This window comes from Erinaceus europaeus, chromosome 19 (genome assembly GCF_950295315.1).
Source record: "Erinaceus europaeus chromosome 19, mEriEur2.1, whole genome shotgun sequence".
Taxonomy (NCBI): Eukaryota; Metazoa; Chordata; class Mammalia; order Eulipotyphla; family Erinaceidae; genus Erinaceus; species Erinaceus europaeus.
In genome coordinates this window covers 984416-1003712 of record NC_080180.1, presented here as the reverse complement: position 1 = coordinate 1003712, position 19297 = coordinate 984416, and the positions used below count along the sequence as shown (strand labels likewise).

Sequence of the window (19297 nt, the reverse complement as noted above, 5' to 3'; positions counted from 1 at the left end):
AGTGCCACGGTCACTGCCACTCGGTGAGACGCAGCACGTGCTATTCAGGACCCCAAGGGCACACGGGCTCAGTGTCCACTCACAGGACACGGCAGGGCAGCGCTCCTGGGCTCTGGACAAGCAGGCCCCTTCACCGGTGACTGGGCAGGGGAGAACTACACGGCCACCTCCTGAGACAAGTCAAAGAAGTAGCGACAGGACTGTGCATCTCGGTGTACCTTGCACTGCTAGGAGCTGCTCCTCTGTGGTCCAACGGGCATTAATTTTCTGATTTGACTACAAAATTAAAGAGAAGTTTCCTCATGAGGACATGAAGACAGACATTTTCCAAAGTGCTTATCTTTTTTTTTAACTTTTCACTCAAATCACAGACATGAGATTACTAAAACTCCGACTTAGGAAGATTCCACTTTTACCATACGTTCTGAGTTACCTTTAACCGAAAAGCAAAGATCATAAAAGGAAAATGAGCAACATTCACATTTAAATTCTGAATCAGAGCTTAAACCTGAGGAAGCCTATCGGGCACCATTCTCCAAGGACGATGTTCCCATCTGCAGTGCAGGCGCGGTGCTCACTCCTCCCTCTCGGGGACTAGGCTTTCTCTAGAGAGGACCTGTCTCCTCTTTGTATTCGTGACCAGAGCTTTGTCCTGCCAAACCAGGGTTGTGTGATTTAACACCAGAACGGGGTAGACTGGGCCCAAGTCCCCAAATATTTTATTCTGAAGCAAAAAAAAAAAAAAAAGAAAGAAAGAAAGAAGTCCCCCCCCCCCATAAGAACGGTCTCCCTCCCCCAAGTCCTGCCACACGCTTCCCCATCTCCATTATCTCTGCGGAAGCCAAGCCCAGGCTTAGGGCTTCTCCCAGGACACTGGACACCAGGTCACATGTCGTCAGCGTAAGTCATTGAGCAGCAAGTCGAGGACAGAGATGGACACACAGCTGTGGGGGGGGGGGGTGTGCCGGGCGGGCGGCTGTGGTGTGAGCTGGGCCCGAGAGAGCAGGCCCGGGCCCAGCTCACACGACAGGGCATGGAAGGGCTCTGTGACACCAGCTTCCTCATCGGGTATTGAGAATGAGAAAGGGAGACGTAAAAGGAGAGGAAAAGCTGCTTCTGCAAGAACTCAGGTCCTGATGACGAGATGGGGAAGAAAAAAGGCGGGGAGGGGGTAGGGTGCAAGGCTGCCAGGAAGCTGGCAAGAGGGAGGGGCCGGGTCCTTCCACCCCCAGGACACCAGGGGCAGCCAGGAGAAGTGGGGAGGCGGCACAGGACAGCAGGACACACAGGGCAGGGAGGACCAAAGTGCAGAGGAGGAGAGGAGAGAGGAGAGAGGGAGAGAGAGTCGGAGCACACAGGGGTGTGACAAGAACAGAAGAACAGAAGGAGACGGGCAGATGCCCTCTGGGCGTGAGAGGAGAGGAAGCCCAGGCTGCTGAGATCTGCTTGAAACAGGCCCAAACACCCAGAGTGAGTGTGAAAGGCCCAGGGGTCAGGAGTGCAGAGCCGGCTCTCCTCTCCCTCTGCCCTGCAGGTCTGTCTCACTGCTCCCACACCCTCCCGAAGCTGGGCCGGCTGCTGGGAAGACGTCAGCGATCTCCTCCACTCTCTCTATGACTCAAGTCCTGCTTCTTTTGATGGGCCTGTGCGTCACTGTCCTTCTGTTCTTCTTCTTCTTTTTTTTTTTTTTTTTTAAATTAAATTCAAGTCACTTTTATTTATTGCCTCCAGGGTTATCCCTGGGGCTCGGTGCCCGCACTACGAATCCACTGCTCCTGGAGGCCATTTTCCCCATTTGGTTGCCCTTGTTGTGGTTGTTATTGTTATTGTTGTTACAGCTGTTGTTGTTGGATAGGACAGAGAGAAATGGAGGGGGAGAGAAAGACAGACACCTGCAGACCTGCTTCACCGTGAAGCCTGTGAAGCGACTCCCCTGCAGGTGGGGAGCTGGGGGCTCGAATTGGGATCTTAGGCTGGTCCTTGCTCTTTGTGCCATGTGCGCTTAACCGGCTATCTTATTTTTTATTTATTTTTAGACAGAGACAGAGAAATTGAGAGGGGAGACACAGACAGAGAGACACCTGTAGCTCCGCTTCATCACTCAGGAAGCTTTCCCCCTACAGGTGGGACCAGGGGCTTGAACCCGGGTCCTAGTACACTGTAGTGTGTGAACTTAACCAGGTGCGCCACTGCGGGCCCCATGGCTGCTGACAGTTCTGCAAGTGGCTGGTGCCTTTCCCTGGTGCCCTCCTGGGCTTTCTGGAGTTTGGCCTCTGGTCAGATTGCCAATTTTATCCTGGTTTGTGCTGGGTCTGCAAGAGGGTGACAGAGAGGAGGCTGGCATGAGGAATGGGTCACACTGGGAACCGTCAGGGAGATTTGAATAGTGCTTTTTAAAAAAGGGCAAATCTATCTAAGTATACACAGTTACAGAAGCAACAGTCAAGCCCTGCCTGTGGCCTTGGGAGAACCTGCAGTTTCCAGTGGAGGGATGGGGATATGGCTCTGGTGGTGGGGACAGTGTGGGATTGCATCCCTGTTATCAATTTGTACATCGGTATTGAATCAGGAATAAAAATGCTGTGGGGGCCATGTGGCGACACACCCAGCTGAGTGCATAGACCTGGGTTCAAGCCCCCAGTCCTCACCTGATGGGCAAAGCTTGGTGAGCAGTGAAGCAGGGCTGCAGGTGTCTCTGCATCTCTCCCTCTACTCCCCTTTCTCTCTTGATCTCTCTGCCTCTATAAATAAATAAAATGCTGTGGTAGCCGTACTTGTCTGGGCAGAACCACAGAAAGAACTCTAGCTCGCTGAATCCTAGTCCACTGATACAGCACCACTGTCTGAAAATGAATACACACCAAGGCGACATGTGATCGCTCTGTTCATGTACCATGACGGCCCGAGAGTCATCTCAGCGAACCTGGCCTCTCTCCCGTCTCTCCAGCCTTAGCCAGCTGGTGATAAAAAGGGCCGGCAGGTCAAACTTCTCCCCGGTGCTGAATACTCCACCCATGCCTGCAGTGCAAGGCGGCCCCCAGCGTCCACGAGGCTCTTCCAGCTCCACATGCCACCTTTCTTCCTTCCAGGTGTCTCTGGAAGCTCTTGCCTGCCCCACCTGCCTTCAACCAGACACAGCCGGAGTTGCAGGGCAGGCCGCCACCCCAGCTCGCTCACCTCCTCCCAACGAGACACATGCTCCTACTTGGCGGGGTTTCCTGCAGTCCCCGCTCGCTATCCACGGCCCCGGCTAACACCCACTCTCCCCCAGCACCCCTGCGCCGCCGACTATCACCCCCCCACCCCCCGCGGTACTTTAGAGCCCTGCTCAGTTCCGGCTCACAGTCATTGCCTGTCCGGCCTGCTGCCTCCCCAGCCCTGCTGGTTACCCTGCACAACACTGCCAAGAGAAATTCCCTAAAATGAAACCGCTCATCACATCCTGCCCGTGTTGAAGAAGCCACAAGGTTTTTCCACTTGGCCTAACCTGGAAGGCAAAGCTTTCTGGCCAGCTTTCAGAGGCTCTGTCCTGGCCCACCGTCGCCAGCCCAGGAGTCCGCTGCAGCTCGTGCCTTCACGCCCAACTCCCGTCTCCCTACACAGATGACACGCTTCCAGACCGCAGTGCTGCCCACTTCCGGTGAGCTCCCAGCAGCCCTCGGCACAGTGCCGCATGAACAGCGCCTGGACAACACCCGCCCAGGGGGTTTCAAGGCACTGCGCCCCGGACTTGTTCTGAATGTACCGCTCAGCACCAAACTGCTGCTCACACCACCCCCTCGGCCTTTCTGTAGGTACAAAGCTCTGCTGGCCCTCCAAGCTAAGGGAGTGACAGCGCTCCGCCACATTTCCCTCACGTGACAACAGACACAACCAAGGGAGCAAGGCTGGCACCCTGGTGACTGCGCCCGTCAGGGAAAGTCTGCAAGTTAGGGATTACCAAATACAGAGCAGAAGAAACGACACCCTATTTGGAATTTCAGGTGCTCTACCTACTAAAACTGGTTTAAAGAACATTTTGCTATATGGTTTACTGGACTGATGTTTTTAAAAACATCAGTTACAAAATCACAATAGATTGCTAAATCCAAAAAAAAAAAAAAAAGAAAAAAAGAAAAAAATGGTTCCCAAGATCCCGGCAAGTCCTGATCATCTTTGTGATCAGGTGACACGTGAGGCCACGGAGCAGCTCCAATATGAGGACAGGCAGCAGGGCCGCTTCATTTTGGTCGTTATTGACATAGCAGACCAAAGGTGGAGACACAATGCTCGCTAATATCTCCCCCGTAACTGCATTTAAATGTGAGAACCTAACACGTCATGTTTTGACCAAATGGCAATTTCCAGGAAGCATCAGCAGCGGCCGCAGCCTGACATCTGCTAGTCTAGAACTGCGACTGGCGGTGAGCGTGTGGCACGGCCGCAGCCTGACATCCGCTAGTCTAGAACTGCGACTGGCGGTGAGCATGTGGCATGGCCGCAGCTCAACGGCTACGGAGTGAGTGACCTCAGCCAGCTCAACTGGCTTCTCAGAGGCTTACTTTCTTTGTGAACAACACCAGTGTTTGCTTATTTGTGTATTTATTAAGAAAAAAAAGGTTAATTAGTGAGAGGGAGAGCAGAGAAGCCCAGAGCATTCCTCTGGCACAGGGCTGCCAGGACAAAGCCTGAACCTCACGTCTGAGAGTCCAAAGCTTCATCTCGCGGGTGGCATGTTCGCTTATCGGAACCTGCTCGGGAAGGCAGAGGGTCGGGAAGTGGCGGGAGCTGTGCGGGCCACACTGCTCTTGTCCGAGGATCTGAGGACACAAGCATCACTTCCTTGATTTTTCCTGTAAGGCCGTCTAGGTCTAGTGTTTTCCTATGAGGAAGATGCTAACAATTATTTTACTTACTAATTATCTATCATTTGGGTGTCTCCCTTCTTGACACACTTTTGTTAAGATACATTTCCCCAGGGATTTCTACAACTTGTTTCAGATCGATGGGCCTAACGTTCTTTATGACAGTCCCGTATTGCCTTCAGTCTATTTTGTCTTTAGATGGTGAAGCTTTATGTATCCATGCTTCTTGCTTTCACACAAAATATGAAACTGAACTAATTTCGATAAAGAACAGTACACATTGCGCTAGTGATTTTTTTTTCCTTTAGTGGTATTCTATGTCTTAAGTAGATGAGTGTTACTAGTCACTAGAATATCAGTCTATCTGTTTGGCATGCTATTAGTTCCTACTGTTTGTTTTTTTTTATTACTCCACCTCGAAACAGTATTCAAAACAAACAGACCAAGCCCCAGTTCTCCACAATGACTCCTCCTTCTGAAAGAGTCTGATGTGGAAACCGGCACTGATGCATTTGTTTGTTTTCCTCCTCCTCCCCTCCCCTCCCTCCTCCCTTCTCCTTCCCCTCCCCTCTCCTCTCCCCTCCGCTCCCCTCCCATCCTCTCCTCCTCTCTTCTCAGGCAGAGACAAAGACAGAGAAGGCAACGAGGCCAACAGAGATCACAGCACCAAGGCTTCCCCCAGAGCGGTGGGAGTTGGGCTTGAACCCAAACTGCAGAACAGGGCGCTGTCCGAGTGACTTAGTCTGCCAGGCAGGTGTATTAGCGCTGAAGCACTCACTGGTCTTGTCCCTACACGTATTTTCACTGATAGTTAGCCTGGGACTTGGTGTGTGTGTGTATTTTGAGGGGGAACTAACTGTTAGAGCCAAATTTGATGGGAGTCGGGCTGTAGCGCAGCGGGTTAAGCGCAGGTGGCGCAAAGCGCAGGGACCGGCTTAAGGATCCCAGGTTCAAGCCCCCAGCTCCCCACCTGCAGGGGAGTCGCTTCACAGGCGGTGAAGCAGGTCTGCAGGTGTCTGTCTTTCTCTCCCCCTCTCTGTCTTCCCCTCCTCTCTCCATTTCTCTCTGTCCTATCCAACAACAACAACACCAATAACAACAACAATAAAAAACAAGGGCAACAAAAGGGAATAAATAAATAAATATTAAAAAAACCCAAGTTTGATTATTTGAATACTTTAGACACATACGGGTAAATGCAGAACACAAGAGTCTGAGAGAGCGAGAAAGAAAGAGAGAGAGAGAGAGAGAGAGAAAGACTTTCTGGTAGAAGCTTCTGTAACAAGACCTGACTGACCCTTCTACATGTGCTGAGTGTTCCTGCAACTACGGCACATTACAAATATGCTGAGGTCTGGCTAAAATACACAGAAGTTTGATTAGAAATGATCGATCTGGACCTTAATTTTAGATTTCATAGTTCCAGGAATTCCAGCAGAGAACTGCAACCCAACCGCAGAGCAAGTTTCTTAGACCAAGTCTTTGTGATCATCTGTCCCTCTTCTTGTCACCGTCTTTTGCTCTGCGAGCAGGAAAGGGCTCTGAACCGTGAGCTCAGCACAGTCCCGCTCACCTGTGACCTTCCTGCTTCACACTCACCGGGTCTGCTAGTCGGCACTGAACACTGCCCCTAATTGTCTTGCAGGGTATGACTTTCACAGGGCAGGAAATGGCGTGGCTGAGCTCAGCCACTGAACTGAAGTCAAAGACGAATGGTCTATACGGCAAAACGCGGGCAGACAGATCGCCCACGACAAAGCCTGCCAGTTGTGACCCCAGACAGCACAGCACCGCCAGCCCAGAGAGCGTGGGTCCTCACACACGGAGCCGCGCAGACTCTTCAATGACATACCTCAGGCGGTTTGAACTCTCCGATCCCACCTTCCATTTTCTGCTTCAGTGCGCTGTTTACTTGCTTAGCATTCTGAACCTTCAAGAGAACAACCCAGAATGTGCATCAGGCCGTGTACGTAGGTGGAATTTTGAGTGAGTACTCGATCAACAAGAGGTGGACAGCAAAACCCTCCTCTATTTAACTCAGGAGGACAGCCACTTCCCACACTAAAGGGGTAGTCTGAAGTCACAGTGGCTGCGTATCTTTTAATAAACCTCTCAGAGTCTAAGGCAATTTCATTCCATCAAACCTTCTCATTACTATAATGTTTTGAGCAAGTAACAACGTCTCCAGTAAGAATAATAATGAGGAGGCTTGAACCCAGGTCCTTGATGTACTGTAACATGCGCTCTCAACCAGGTGTGCCACCACTCGGCGCCTAGGTCCTGACTCTTCACCCACATACAACCTGGCTTTGGTGACACGCCACAGCGGCTCTGCCCGGCAACCTGCAGGCCCCGCCACAAATGGCCGCCCGTGAGCTGCAGAAGCGAGAGTCCTGTCTGCAGCTTCGGTCAGAAATGGAAGCTCTGACGGAGGGTGTCAGTTCCCCAGGTCACAGAGCTCGCAGGCGGCAGTGCTGGAATGTCCACTCAGAGACAGACACTGACTGGGGAGCAAGGTGAAAGGCCAAGAAAGAGGTGTGCGGAACCCAGAAAGATAGCCTGGTGGTTTTTCCAAAGCCTTCCATGACCGAGTCTCGGAGGCCTGACGTTCAGTCCCGGGCACCATTACCAGGCAGATGGGTGGTGCTCTGGTAAAACAAAACAAGACAAGGGGCCAGGCGGTGGCGCACCTGGCTAAGTGCTCACATTACAGTGCACAAGGACCCAGGTTTGAGTCCCCAGTCCCCACTTGCAGGGGGAAAGCTTCATGAGTGAAGCAGGGCTGCAGGTGCCTCCCTGTCTCTTTCCCTGTTTCTTCCCTTCCCCTCTCAGATTCACTGTCTCTACACCACAGTAAACAAAAATATCAACACAACAAACCCCCTACATCAGCGGGTGTCTGAGACAATGCGCAAAGGCCGAGCCCCGTACCTGGCGCTTGAGAGAGACCAGCTGCATGTCCAGCTGCCGCAGGATGGTGCTGGCCGCGCTGGGGCTGCAGGAGACGGCGAGCACGTCCTCCTGCGTCAGGTACATGCCCTTGGGCGGCCGGCACTTGGCGCGCTGGGAGTGGTGGCGGTGCTGCAGGCTCTGGTACTCCCTTCTCCCCAGCCCCAGCTTGCCGCTCGGCACGGGCTGCTCGGCGCCGCCCTGGTGGGAGGAAGGTGAAGCAGAAAGCCCTTCAGGAAGCTCTTAGCCTTCTCTGCCTCAAACGCTGAAAACAGTCCTGGGCGGCCACACACAGCACACCTAAGGCACCTGGGAAAGTGCTCTAACTGCTTAAGTGCAGGTGCCTTTTAAAAAATTTATTATTGGACAGAGACAGAAGTTGAGGGGGGGAAGACAGAAAGGGAGAGACACAGAGAGACCCCTGCAGCCCTGCTTCACCGCTCATGAAGCTTCTTCCCCCCTGCAGGTGGGGAGCGGGGGCTTGAACCTGGGCCCCTGTGCGTTGTAGTGTACGCCTAACCAGGAGGCCACCGCCTGGCCCCACCGTTGCAAAGATTTTTAAGAATATGAAACAAAAAGGGCGAGCCAGGAATACAACAAGGTGCAGACAGCCAGCTGGCAGGGGGGTGGCCGCTTCTTCCTCTTGTGAGCAGCAAGCCCCCAGGGCCAGAAAGGACAGTCAGCTGGATGCCGGCAGCTCCTCAGGCCACCTGGGCCTTCATGGAGTCTGAGCAGCGGGTGAGGCCGGGGAAGCTCTATAAGGGGGCCTGGGAACTCTCATGCAGGATTTCCTTACTCTGCAGTATTCTCAAAGTGTGACACAAGACCAGGGTTCAAGCCTGTGCTCTCCACCTGTACAGGGAAAACTTGATGAGAGCTCTGGCTGATGGTGGTGCGGAGCATTGAACCTGGGACTTGGGGGCCTCAGGCAGGAGGATCTCGCTGCATGACCGTTATGCTCTACCCCCTGTCCACAGTCTCATTCTTCATCTGCCTCACTGCAAGCCCGCCTCGGAGAACACCCGCACGTCTGCTCCTCGGGGAGACCCGCCCTCCCCTTCATGAGACAGTGGGGTAGCGTTGGAGACACAGTCACTCTAGACTCAGCTCTGAGCTGGCGGGCAGCAAAAGCAGAGGCCCCACTCCCCGCCCTGCCTGCAGGGAGAAGCTTCTCCAATATGCACGATTCTCTGTCCTATCGAATATATACCCCTAAGATACGCAAAAGGGCCACACGGAACAGAAAGAAATGAAAACCTTTACAGACGGGAGGAGGCGTACAGTGGGCATGTCACTTAGCAGGCTGGACAGATCTGGAAAGAAAATGACTCTGAGGGTGAGGAGGGGAGTGGCGCGGGGCTTCGGGGAGACGGGCTGATGAGAACACAGGATGACAGTCAGAGTCCCTACGGGAGAGGACAGTCGCAGACACCAGGCGACTGTCTCTAATGCTAGCTCTGTGATGTCTTTGGGGCTGGAGCAGTGGAGGCGAGGAGGGGGGCACAGAGGATGGCACCAAGCCCAGGGCGCACACCACGCAGCGTGATTTGGCCTGACTTCAAAGGACAAACGTCTTTCTGCGGAGTGACTTTCCCGCAGAGACTGGAATGAAAAGGTGCGGGTGGCCGCAGAGGCCGGGGACGGGGCTTGAGAGAGTTCCCGTTTGGTCTTTTCTCCGTGGGACGGAACGTGAAGGCCACCTGCCAAGTCTGGGGGCAGGGGGCGGCTGGGCTGCTGAGGTACAGAGGCGTGACTGTCCCTTCAGCACCGATGACGTACTGAGTGCTTGCTTAGTGCTCTGATACGCACGGCCTCTTTGAACCCGGAGACCACTGGCGAGGAGAGAATGAGGCCTCGGGGCTGAAAACAGGTGTGAGGGCCCTGCTGGACGGGGACCGATTGTACAAAGTCACGGCGCTTGTTAAGGGTTGTGAAGCCAGGGCTCCAGCCTCCCCGACTGCGCGTCTCTGACTAGGAACAGATGTGGTCCGGCGGGCCGGGGAGCGGCCGAGTTAGCATGGTGGCTGCCTGGGGAGGCGACACTTTACATAGCTGGTCACCGGCTCTGTGGCTCAGAGACCTGGGGGAAATGAAGGAATCAGGGGCTGGGCGGTGGCACGCCTGGTTAAGCGCACACGTCACAGTGCACAAGGATGCAGGTTCGAGCCCCTGGTCCCTACCTGCAGGGGGAAAGCTTCGCAAGTGGTGAGGCAGGGCTGCAGCTGTCTTTTCTCTTGCTTTCTAGCTCTCCCTTCCCTCCCAATTTCTCTCTGTCTCTATCCAACAATAAAATAAAGTACTACAAAAGGACTCGGACACCGGAGAACACTCGGTGGCTGTAAGAGGTCTTACATTGCACTGTGAGAGCTTACGACGCCGGTGAGGGCCGGGACAGCGGCAGAGCCCCTCAGAAGAGAACTCGCTCAGTGGGACCAGCCCCCCGCCTCTACCCCAGGTGCGCCCCGTCAGCCGTGGGTCCGGTGGCGGGAGGCGGTGGCGCCTGCTTGCAGCAACCACCTGGCCCGCACCCGCTGGCGCTCCAGGCTCCTCGGCTGAGGCGGCTCTGAGGCTCCCCGCTGCCGGCGCGCCTGGCTCCTAACTGCTGTCAGACGTGCCCTGAGCTCCGGCCCGCCACGAGGCGGGACATCCCAAGTGTTTTCGGGAAGCTCAGGAGGCGGAACCAGAGGGCTGAATTCTGCACGCAGTGGTAGGTGTCCGCAGGAGGGCGGTTCGAGTCCTTTCCTTGTGTCAGTGTGGGAGGACGGCCCCCGGCCGGCCGGCAGAGCGGGTCCCCACCCCTCCGTGTCAGCTCGGCCGTCACTTCCTCTGAGACCACGTGAGTCTCCCCAGGGATCCATGCCGCCCACCATGTCCCAGCCACGGTGGGACCACCACGGCCAGGGTAGGGCCACCGTACCTCTTTCTTGGCTTCCTTTTTGGGGTCATAGTCGCTATCGTTCCCATCCATCGGCTGCGTTTCCCCAACGTCGTCGTCGCTGAGAAAGAACAAACGGCAGTCAGCTTAACCTGCTTTGGATTCTACCCGGCGCTCTGCACTGTCATTACTAGAGCACGTGAAGTGGGCAGCCTCGCGCCCAAGTCGAGACGTCGCTGGGGGTGGGGGAGAGCCACCGGGCCCCAGAGCCGCGCCCACTGGAGGGCGCGGACTCGAACCCGGGCCGCACCCAGCAAGGCAGGCATGCAGCCGGGGCGCCCGCACGACCCCTCCAGCCCTCTTCTCTGCTCTCAGCAAGCTGTCTGTGCCAGCCATGCCAGTCCTTTTACCAATTATCCCCCAGCAGGACAAGAGCTGCCCTTGGGAAGGGGAGTTAGTTTCCTGTTGCCGCGTTTAGAAACATTCCCTTATGCCAGTATTTCTAGCTCTAGAGACCCGGCAGGGAGGACATGTCAACAGAGCTATTATTAGAGACAGAAAGTGCACATATTAATTTGACAAGACATTTATTTCGTTTATTTCCCGTGGGCAGGCAAAGACAGGAAGGAGGTCGGGCCGGGAGGAGTGTACACATCCGTGCACGAGGGCCTGGGTTCAAGCGTCCGATCCTCACACACAGGGCAAGTAGGGCTGCTGATGTGTCTGCTTCCCTCACTCTCTCTTTCCTTTGCTTTCTTTTCTTTGTCTTAATTTTGATCTACTTATTTATTGGATACATAGAGAAATCTTTAAAAATATATATGTTTTTGCCTCCAGGGTTATTGCCGGGGCTTGGTGCCTGCACCAGGAATCCACTGCTCCTGGAGGCCATTTTTTCCCTTTTGTTACCCTGGTTGTTTTTTAAAAATATTTATTTATTTATTTATTAACTTTTGTTGTTTTATTGTTGTAGTTATTATTGTTATTGATGTCATTATTGTTGAATAGGACAGAGAGAAATGGAGAGAGGAGGGAAGGACAGAGAAGGGGAGAGAAAGACAGACACCTGCAGACCTGCTTCACCGCCTGGGAAGTGAGCCCCCCCTGCAGGTTGGGGAGCCGGGGGCTCGAACCAGGATCCTTGAGCCGGTCCTTGTGCTTTGTGCCATGTGTGCTTAACCCGCTGTGCTACTGCCCGGCCCCCTTTTAAAAGACTTTTAAACTTATTTGACAGGACAGAAAGGAAAGGGGAGACTGAGAGAAAGAGAGAGAGACAGGGACCCCTGCAGTCCTGCTTTGCCGCTCATGAAGCCCCTTCACCCCCATCTCGCAAGTGAGGCCCAGGGGCTTGAACCCAGGTCCTTGCCTATGATAACATGTGTGCTTAACCAGGTGCACCACCACCCAGCCTGTCTCTCCCTCTCTTGCTCCCCCTTCCCTCTTGATTTCTCACTGTCTCTATCTAATAAACGAACAAAATATTTAGAATGTGGGTTCCCGCCACACAGGCAGTTGTGGAGAGAGAACCTTCTAGAGTGTGCTCCCACACCTCCTCAGTCCACTGTGTCCATCCAACCTCCCAGCACTGAAAGGAAGCACCGTGTTCTAGGAGAGACAGCTCCGGGGGGCTCAGCTGGCAGTGCCCGCTGGCCACAGAGACCCGAGATGCTCATGGCTCAGCCTGCCCGGCCCGGCCCCTGCGGGACCATTCTGCTCTGGGCAGTGAGCGGAGACGCCTACCTGTCCCCCTGGTTGTGTCTGTTTGCTAGTTTGCGAGCCTGGCGGTCCATCAGGCTTGTCCTCGACCGGGTTTTTTTCCAGGAGTAGTAATATTTTACAAGGCTGGCGATTGTCTTATCTGGAAGCTTGGGGGGAAAAAACATGTATTATTAGCAAGTTTAATTCAATGAGTTAATTTAACTCTGACTAACTGAACAAACATTAGCTTTGGTATTATTGTCTGATTTCTCATCTTCTCTCTCTCCCTCTCTTTTCCCCCCTTCCCTCTCAATTTTTCTCCATCTCTGTCCAATAAACAAATAAGTAAATGTTTAAAAAATATTCTCTGGGACCTAGCAAACAGAGCTATAGATGAGGAGTTCCTTCCTCCCTCCCTTCCTTTTTCTTTTCCCAGAGCCCTGATCAGCTCTGGCTTACGGTGGTGCCAGGGACTGAACCTGGGACTTCGGAGCATCACGCACGAGAGTCTCTTTGCATAACCACTATGCTGTCTACCCCCACCCGAGAAATGTTTCCACAGCGGCCCCGCGAGGTGAAGCTAAGCATCGCAGTGATGGCTGCCACCCGCGTTTCTGAGTGACTATTCTGAGTGTCAGGCGAGAGCTTCAGGGGGAGTGAGGCAGCACTGCAGGTCTCTCCCCCACCTCCCCTTCCCCTTCTCTTATCAAATTAAGCAACAAGCATGATTTTTTTTTTAAATTCTAAAGTTCAAAAATGAAACAGTTAAAATAAAGCTGAAACTGGTGATTTCAGCGGCACACGCATATTAGTGACTACCGCACACTTACACCAGAATAAACCTCAGTACAGGTTCACCAGCCCAGCTCACATGTACTCCTGTCTGTGTAAAAAGCGAGCGGATCTACTACTGACAATTCTCTTAAACTGCAGACAGACAGGAAAACAGAGAGGAAAATGCTCCCTGTGACGGGGGAGACTCACAGGGACGCTGGGCGCCTTACCATCTGCTGAATCCTGTGGAAGCTCTTGCCGTGAAAGCTGAAGGCCTGTTCAAACAGGACTTTGTCTTCCACCGTCCACTCGTCGGGGAAGGGAGTGAAGTTGGGGAGGTCAGCCAGGGACTTCTCGATGCTGTGCTTGTGCCAGAAGAGCATGCCCAGCGCCTTCGGAGACAAACCAGCCCTCTGTTCGACCACCCTTCAGACAGCTGGACACAAGTCGGGTGAGAGCCTGCAGCCCTGACCCCAACTGTGGGGAGACGCCGTCGAGGGCTCAGCCAGGGGCTCAGGACAGGGAGGCTCTCACCGTCACGAGTGCCGACTGTGTCTGCGGATGCAGCTGCACGGGCCCAGATGAAGCCTCTCAGACACATCTACTCACTTGTTGTACAGAGAAAAAGACGCTGAGCAGAAGATGCCCAGCAGGCAGACAGCCAATCACACGACAGCTTCCGGCACAGGGCCAGGAGGCTCAGCGCACGCGGCTGAGAAACACGCAACCTCCCCCGCTAACGGGCTCAGCGGGCACCTCCAGGAAGACTGTGTCTTTGTTTATTGGACAGAAGCTGAGAGGAAGAGGAAGACAGAGAGGGAGAGAGGCACAGAGAGACCTGTGGCACTGCAGGTGGGGACTGGGGGCTTGAACCCAGGTCCTTGCACACCGCAGCATGTGTGCCACCACCCGGCCCCTAGAAAGAGCGTGTCTTTAGCGATCTCTACAGCGTGCGCTTCTAACGGCGTTCTGTGCGCAAAGCGTTCTTCAGAGGCACGTTGATAACCCCACCAAATCGGAGCAGAACCTGCAGCCACCATCCTCCCCGCTGGCCCATTTCCCGGGGGCCCCGATAGTTCACCCTGAGGGCTGGGGAGCGGGCTTGGCGGCAGAGCACAGGCGTGAGGCACAGACACGAGGCCGAGCCAAGGAGAACATGACAAACAACAGAGAGGAGCTCTGCTCTTTCTCTTCTTCCGCCTCACAAGACGGAAAGGTCACAAACGACAGGAGATGCCTGGGGGGACTCAGGTCCGGGCACACGTGTGCAGGGGGGACTGGTGCACAAAAATGGGGTGCCACCAGGTGTGGGGTGGCTTGCTTGAGCAGCTGAGGCGTGGGCGGTTATCTAAACTAGTCCCACGGCCGTGACTGAGGCGTGGGCGGTTATCTAAACTAGTCCCACGGCCGTGACTGAGGCGTGGGCGGCTATCTAAACTAGTCCCACGGCCGTGACTGAGGTTGGGCGGCTATCTAAACTAGTCCCACGGCCGTGACTGAGGTTGGGCGGCTATCTAAACTAGTCCCACGGCCGTGACTGAGGTTGGGCGGCTATCTAAACTAGTCCCACGGCCGTGACTGAGGTTGGGCGGCTATCTAAACTAGTCCCACGGCCGTGACTGAGGTTGGGCGGCTATCTAAACTAGTCCCACGGCCGTGACTGAGGTTGGGCGGCTATCTAAACTAGTCCCACGGCCGTGACTGAGGTTGGGCGGCTATCTAAACTAGTCCCACGGCCGTGACTGAGGTTGGGCGGCTATCTAAACTAGTCCCACGGCCGTGACTGAGGTTGGGCGGCTATCTAAACTAGTCCCACGGCCGTGACTGAGGTTGGGCGGCTATCTAAACTAGTCCCACGGCCGTGACTGAGGTTGGGCGGCTATCTAAACTAGTCCCACGGCCGTGACTGAGGCGTGGGCGGTTATCTAAACTAGTCCCACGGCCGTGACTGAGGCGTGGGCGGCTATCTAAACTAGTCCCACGGCCGTGACTGAGGTTGGGCGACTATCTAAACTAGTCCCACGGCCGTGACTGAGGTTGGGCGGCTATCTAAACTAGTCCCACGGCCGTGACTGAGGTTGGGCGGCTATCTAAACTAGTCCCACGGCCGTGACTGAGGTTGGGCGGCTATCTAAACTAGTCCCACGGCCGTGACTGAGGTTGGGCGGCTATCTAAACTAGTCCCACGGCCGTGACTGAGGTTGGGCGGCTATCTAAACTAGTCCCACGGCCGTGACTGAGGTTGGGCGGCTATCTAAACTAGTCCCACGGCCGTGACTGAGGTTGGGCGGCTATCTAAACTAGTCCCACGGCCGTGACTGAGGCGTGGGCGGCTATCTAAACTAGTCCCACGGCCGTGACTGAGGTTGGGCGGCTATCTAAACTAGTCCCACGGCCGTGACTGAGGTTGGGCGGCTATCTGAACTAGTCCTATGGCCGTGACTGGGGCGTGGGCGGTTATCTAAACTAGTCCCACGGCCGTGACTGAGGTTGGGCGGCTATCTGAACTAGTCCTATGGCCGTGACTGAGGCGTGGGCGGTTATCTAAACTAGTCCCACGGCCGTGACTGAGGCGTGGGCGGTTATCTAAACTAGTCCCACGGCCGTGACTGAGGTTGGGCGGCTATCTAAACTAGTCCCACGGCCGTGACTGAGGTTGGGCGGCTATCTAAACTAGTCCCACGGCCGTGACTGAGGTTGGGCGGCTATCTAAACTAGTCCCACGGCCGTGACTGAGGTTGGGCGGCTATCTAAACTAGTCCCACGGCCGTGACTGAGGTTGGGCGGCTATCTAAACTAGTCCCACGGCCGTGACTGAGGTTGGGCGGCTATCTAAACTAGTCCCACGGCCGTGACTGAGGTTGGGCGGCTATCTAAACTAGTCCCACGGCCGTGACTGAGGTTGGGCGGCTATCTAAACTAGTCCCACGGCCGTGACTGAGGCGTGGGCGGCTATCTAAACTAGTCCCACGGCCGTGACTGAGGCGTGGGCGGCTATCTAAACTAGTCCCACGGCCGTGACTGAGGTTGGGCGACTATCTAAACTAGTCCCACGGCCGTGACTGAGGCGTGGGCGGCTATCTAAACTAGTCCCACGGCCGTGACTGAGGTTGGGCGGCTATCTAAACTAGTCCCACGGCCGTGACTGAGGTTGGGCGACTATCTAAACTAGTCCCACGGCCGTGACTGAGGCGTGGGCGGTTATCTAAACTAGTCCCACGGCCGTGACTGAGGTTGGGCGGTTATCTAAACTAGTCCCACGGCCGTGACTGAGGTTGGGCGGCTATCTAAACTAGTCCCACGGCCGTGACTGAGGTTGGGCGACTATCTAAACTAGTCCCACGGCCGTGACTGAGGTTGGGCGGCTATCTAAACTAGTCCCACGGCCGTGACTGAGGCGTGGGCGGCTATCTAAACTAGTCCCACGGCCGTGACTGAGGTTGGGCGGCTATCTAAACTAGTCCCACGGCCGTGACTGAGGTTGGGCGGCTATCTAAACTAGTCCCACGGCCGTGACTGAGGTTGGGCGGCTATCTAAACTAGTCCCACGGCCGTGACTGAGGTTGGGCGGCTATCTAAACTAGTCCCACGGCCGTGACTGAGGTTGGGCGGCTATCTAAACTAGTCCCACGGCCGTGACTGAGGTTGGGCGGCTATCTAAACTAGTCCCACGGCCGTGACTGAGGTTGGGCGGCTATCTAAACTAGTCCCACGGCCGTGACTGAGGTTGGGCGGCTATCTAAACTAGTCCCACGGCCGTGACTGAGGCGTGGGCGGCTATCTAAACTAGTCCCACGGCCGTGACTGAGGTTGGGCGGCTATCTGAACTAGTCCCACGGCCGTGACTGAGGTTGGGCGGCTATCTGAACTAGTCCTATGGCCGTGACTGGGGCGTGGGCGGTTATCTAAACTAGTCCCACGGCCGTGACTGAGGTTGGGCGGCTATCTGAACTAGTCCTATGGCCGTGACTGAGGCGTGGGCGGTTATCTAAACTAGTCCCACGGCCGTGACTGAGGCGTGGGCGGTTATCTAAACTAGTCCCACGGCCGTGACTGAGGTTGGGCGGCTATCTAAACTAGTCCCACGGCCGTGACTGAGGTTGGGCGGCTATCTAAACTAGTCCCACGGCCGTGACTGAGGTTGGGCGGCTATCTAAACTAGTCCCACGGCCGTGACTGAGGTTGGGCGGCTATCTAAACTAGTCCCACGGCCGTGACTGAGGTTGGGCGGCTATCTAAACTAGTCCCACGGCCGTGACTGAGGTTGGGCGGCTATCTAAACTAGTCCCACGGCCGTGACTGAGGTTGGGCGGCTATCTAAACTAGTCCCACGGCCGTGACTGAGGCGTGGGCGGCTATCTAAACTAGTCCCACGGCCGTGACTGAGGCGTGGGCGGCTATCTAAACTAGTCCCACGGCCGTGACTGAGGCGTGGGCGGCTATCTAAACTAGTCCCACGGCCGTGACTGAGGTTGGGCGACTATCTAAACTAGTCCCACGGCCGTGACTGAGGCGTGGGCGGCTATCTAAACTAGTCCCACGGCCGTGACTGAGGTTGGGCGGCTATCTAAACTAGTCCCACGGCCGTGACTGAGGTTGGGCGACTATCTAAACTAGTCCCACGGCCGTGACTGAGGCGTGGGCGGTTATCTAAACTAGTCCCACGGCCGTGACTGAGGTTGGGCGGTTATCTAAACTAGTCCCACGGCCGTGACTGAGGTTGGGCGGCTATCTAAACTAGTCCCACGGCCGTGACTGAGGTTGGGCGACTATCTAAACTAGTCCCACGGCCGTGACTGAGGCGTGGGTGGTTATCTAAACTAGTCCCACGGCCGTGACTGAGGTTGGGCGGCTATCTAAACTAGTCCCACGGCCGTGACTGAGGTTGGGCGGCTATCTAAACTAGTCCCACGGCCGTGACTGAGGTTGGGCGGCTATCTGAACTAGTCCTATGGCCGTGACTGAGGCGTGGGCGGCTATCTAAACTAGTCCCACGGCCGTGACTGAGGTTGGGCGGCTATCTGAACTAGTCCTATGGCCGTGACTGAGGCGTGGGCGGTTATCTAAACTAGTCCCACGGCCGTGACTGAGGTTGGGCGGCTATCTAAACTAGTCCCACGGCCGTGACTGAGGTTGGGCGGCTATCTAAACTAGTCCCACGGCCGTGACTGAGGCGTGGGCGGCTATCTAAACTAGTCCCACGGCCGTGACTGAGGCGTGGGCGGCTATCTAAACTAGTCCCACGGCCGTGACTGAGGCGTGGGCGGTTATCTAAACTAGTCCCACGGCCGTGACTGAGGTTGGGCGGCTATCTAAACTAGTCCCACGGCCGTGACTGAGGTTGGGCGGCTATCTAAACTAGTCCCACGGCCGTGACTGAGGTTGGGCGGCTATCTAAACTAGTCCCATGGCCGTGACTGAGGTTGGGCGACTATCTAAACTAGTCCCACGGCCGTGACTGAGGTTGGGCGGCTATCTGAACTAGTCCCACGGCCGTGACTGGCTCTCTGCCTAGGTGATCCTGACAGCATGTGAGTAAGGGCTCCCTCTCTCTCCCTCGTCCTATCTCTCGCTCCCTCGCCCCTTCCCCCCTTGCTCCCTCTGTCTCTCTGCCCACGTGTGCTCCACCAACATGTGAGTGTTCTCAATCTTCCTGAATACAGTTTAAAATCCCTGAACATCCTGCCTTCTCAATTCTCAACAGAATTTTCTCAGCAGAGTTCGTGTGTGATGAGCTCGTAAACACGTGGGAAATGAAGAAAGGGAGAAAGAGAAATTTCTGAACTTCAGTTAATTCTTTAAAATGAATGTGCACCACGTGGTGGTGGCACACCTGGTTGAGCGCACGTGTTACCAGGCACAAGGACCAGGGTTCGAGTTCCCACCCCACAGCTTTGGGAGTGGTGAAGCAGGGCTGTAGGTGTCTTTCTCTCTCCCTTTTTTTTTTTTTTTTTTTTGGATTTTTTATTATCTGTATTTATTTATTGCACAGAAACAGCCAGAAATCGAGAAGGAAGGGGGAGCTAGAGAGGGAAAGAGAAAGAGAGACACCTGCAGCCTTGATCCACCAACTGTGAAGCTGTCCCCCTGCAGGTGGGGACTGGGGGCTCAAACCTGGTCCTTGTGCCTGTAACATATGCGCTCAACCAGGTGTGCC

General features: G+C 55.1%; 1 protein-coding gene across 5 annotated transcripts in view; it reads right to left on the bottom strand.

The window, feature by feature from the left end:
* RCOR3 (REST corepressor 3) overlaps positions 1–19297 on the bottom strand; it is a 50607-nt gene that overhangs the window by 8501 nt on the left and 22809 nt on the right. For 3 of the 5 annotated variants that reach the window (XM_060178386.1, XM_060178383.1, XM_060178385.1), the window contains 6 exons: positions 13371–13532; positions 12409–12533; positions 10711–10789; positions 7776–7997; positions 6697–6774; positions 219–276 (listed from right to left, as the gene is read on the bottom strand). In XM_060178386.1, coding sequence (XP_060034369.1) covers positions 219–276; positions 6697–6774; positions 7776–7997; positions 10711–10789; positions 12409–12533; positions 13371–13532 — 724 coding nt within the window. The remainder of the gene's footprint in view (positions 1–218; positions 277–6696; positions 6775–7775; positions 7998–10710; positions 10790–12408; positions 12534–13370; positions 13533–19297) is intronic. The other 2 variants (XM_060178382.1, XM_060178384.1) reach the window with 2 other exon arrangements.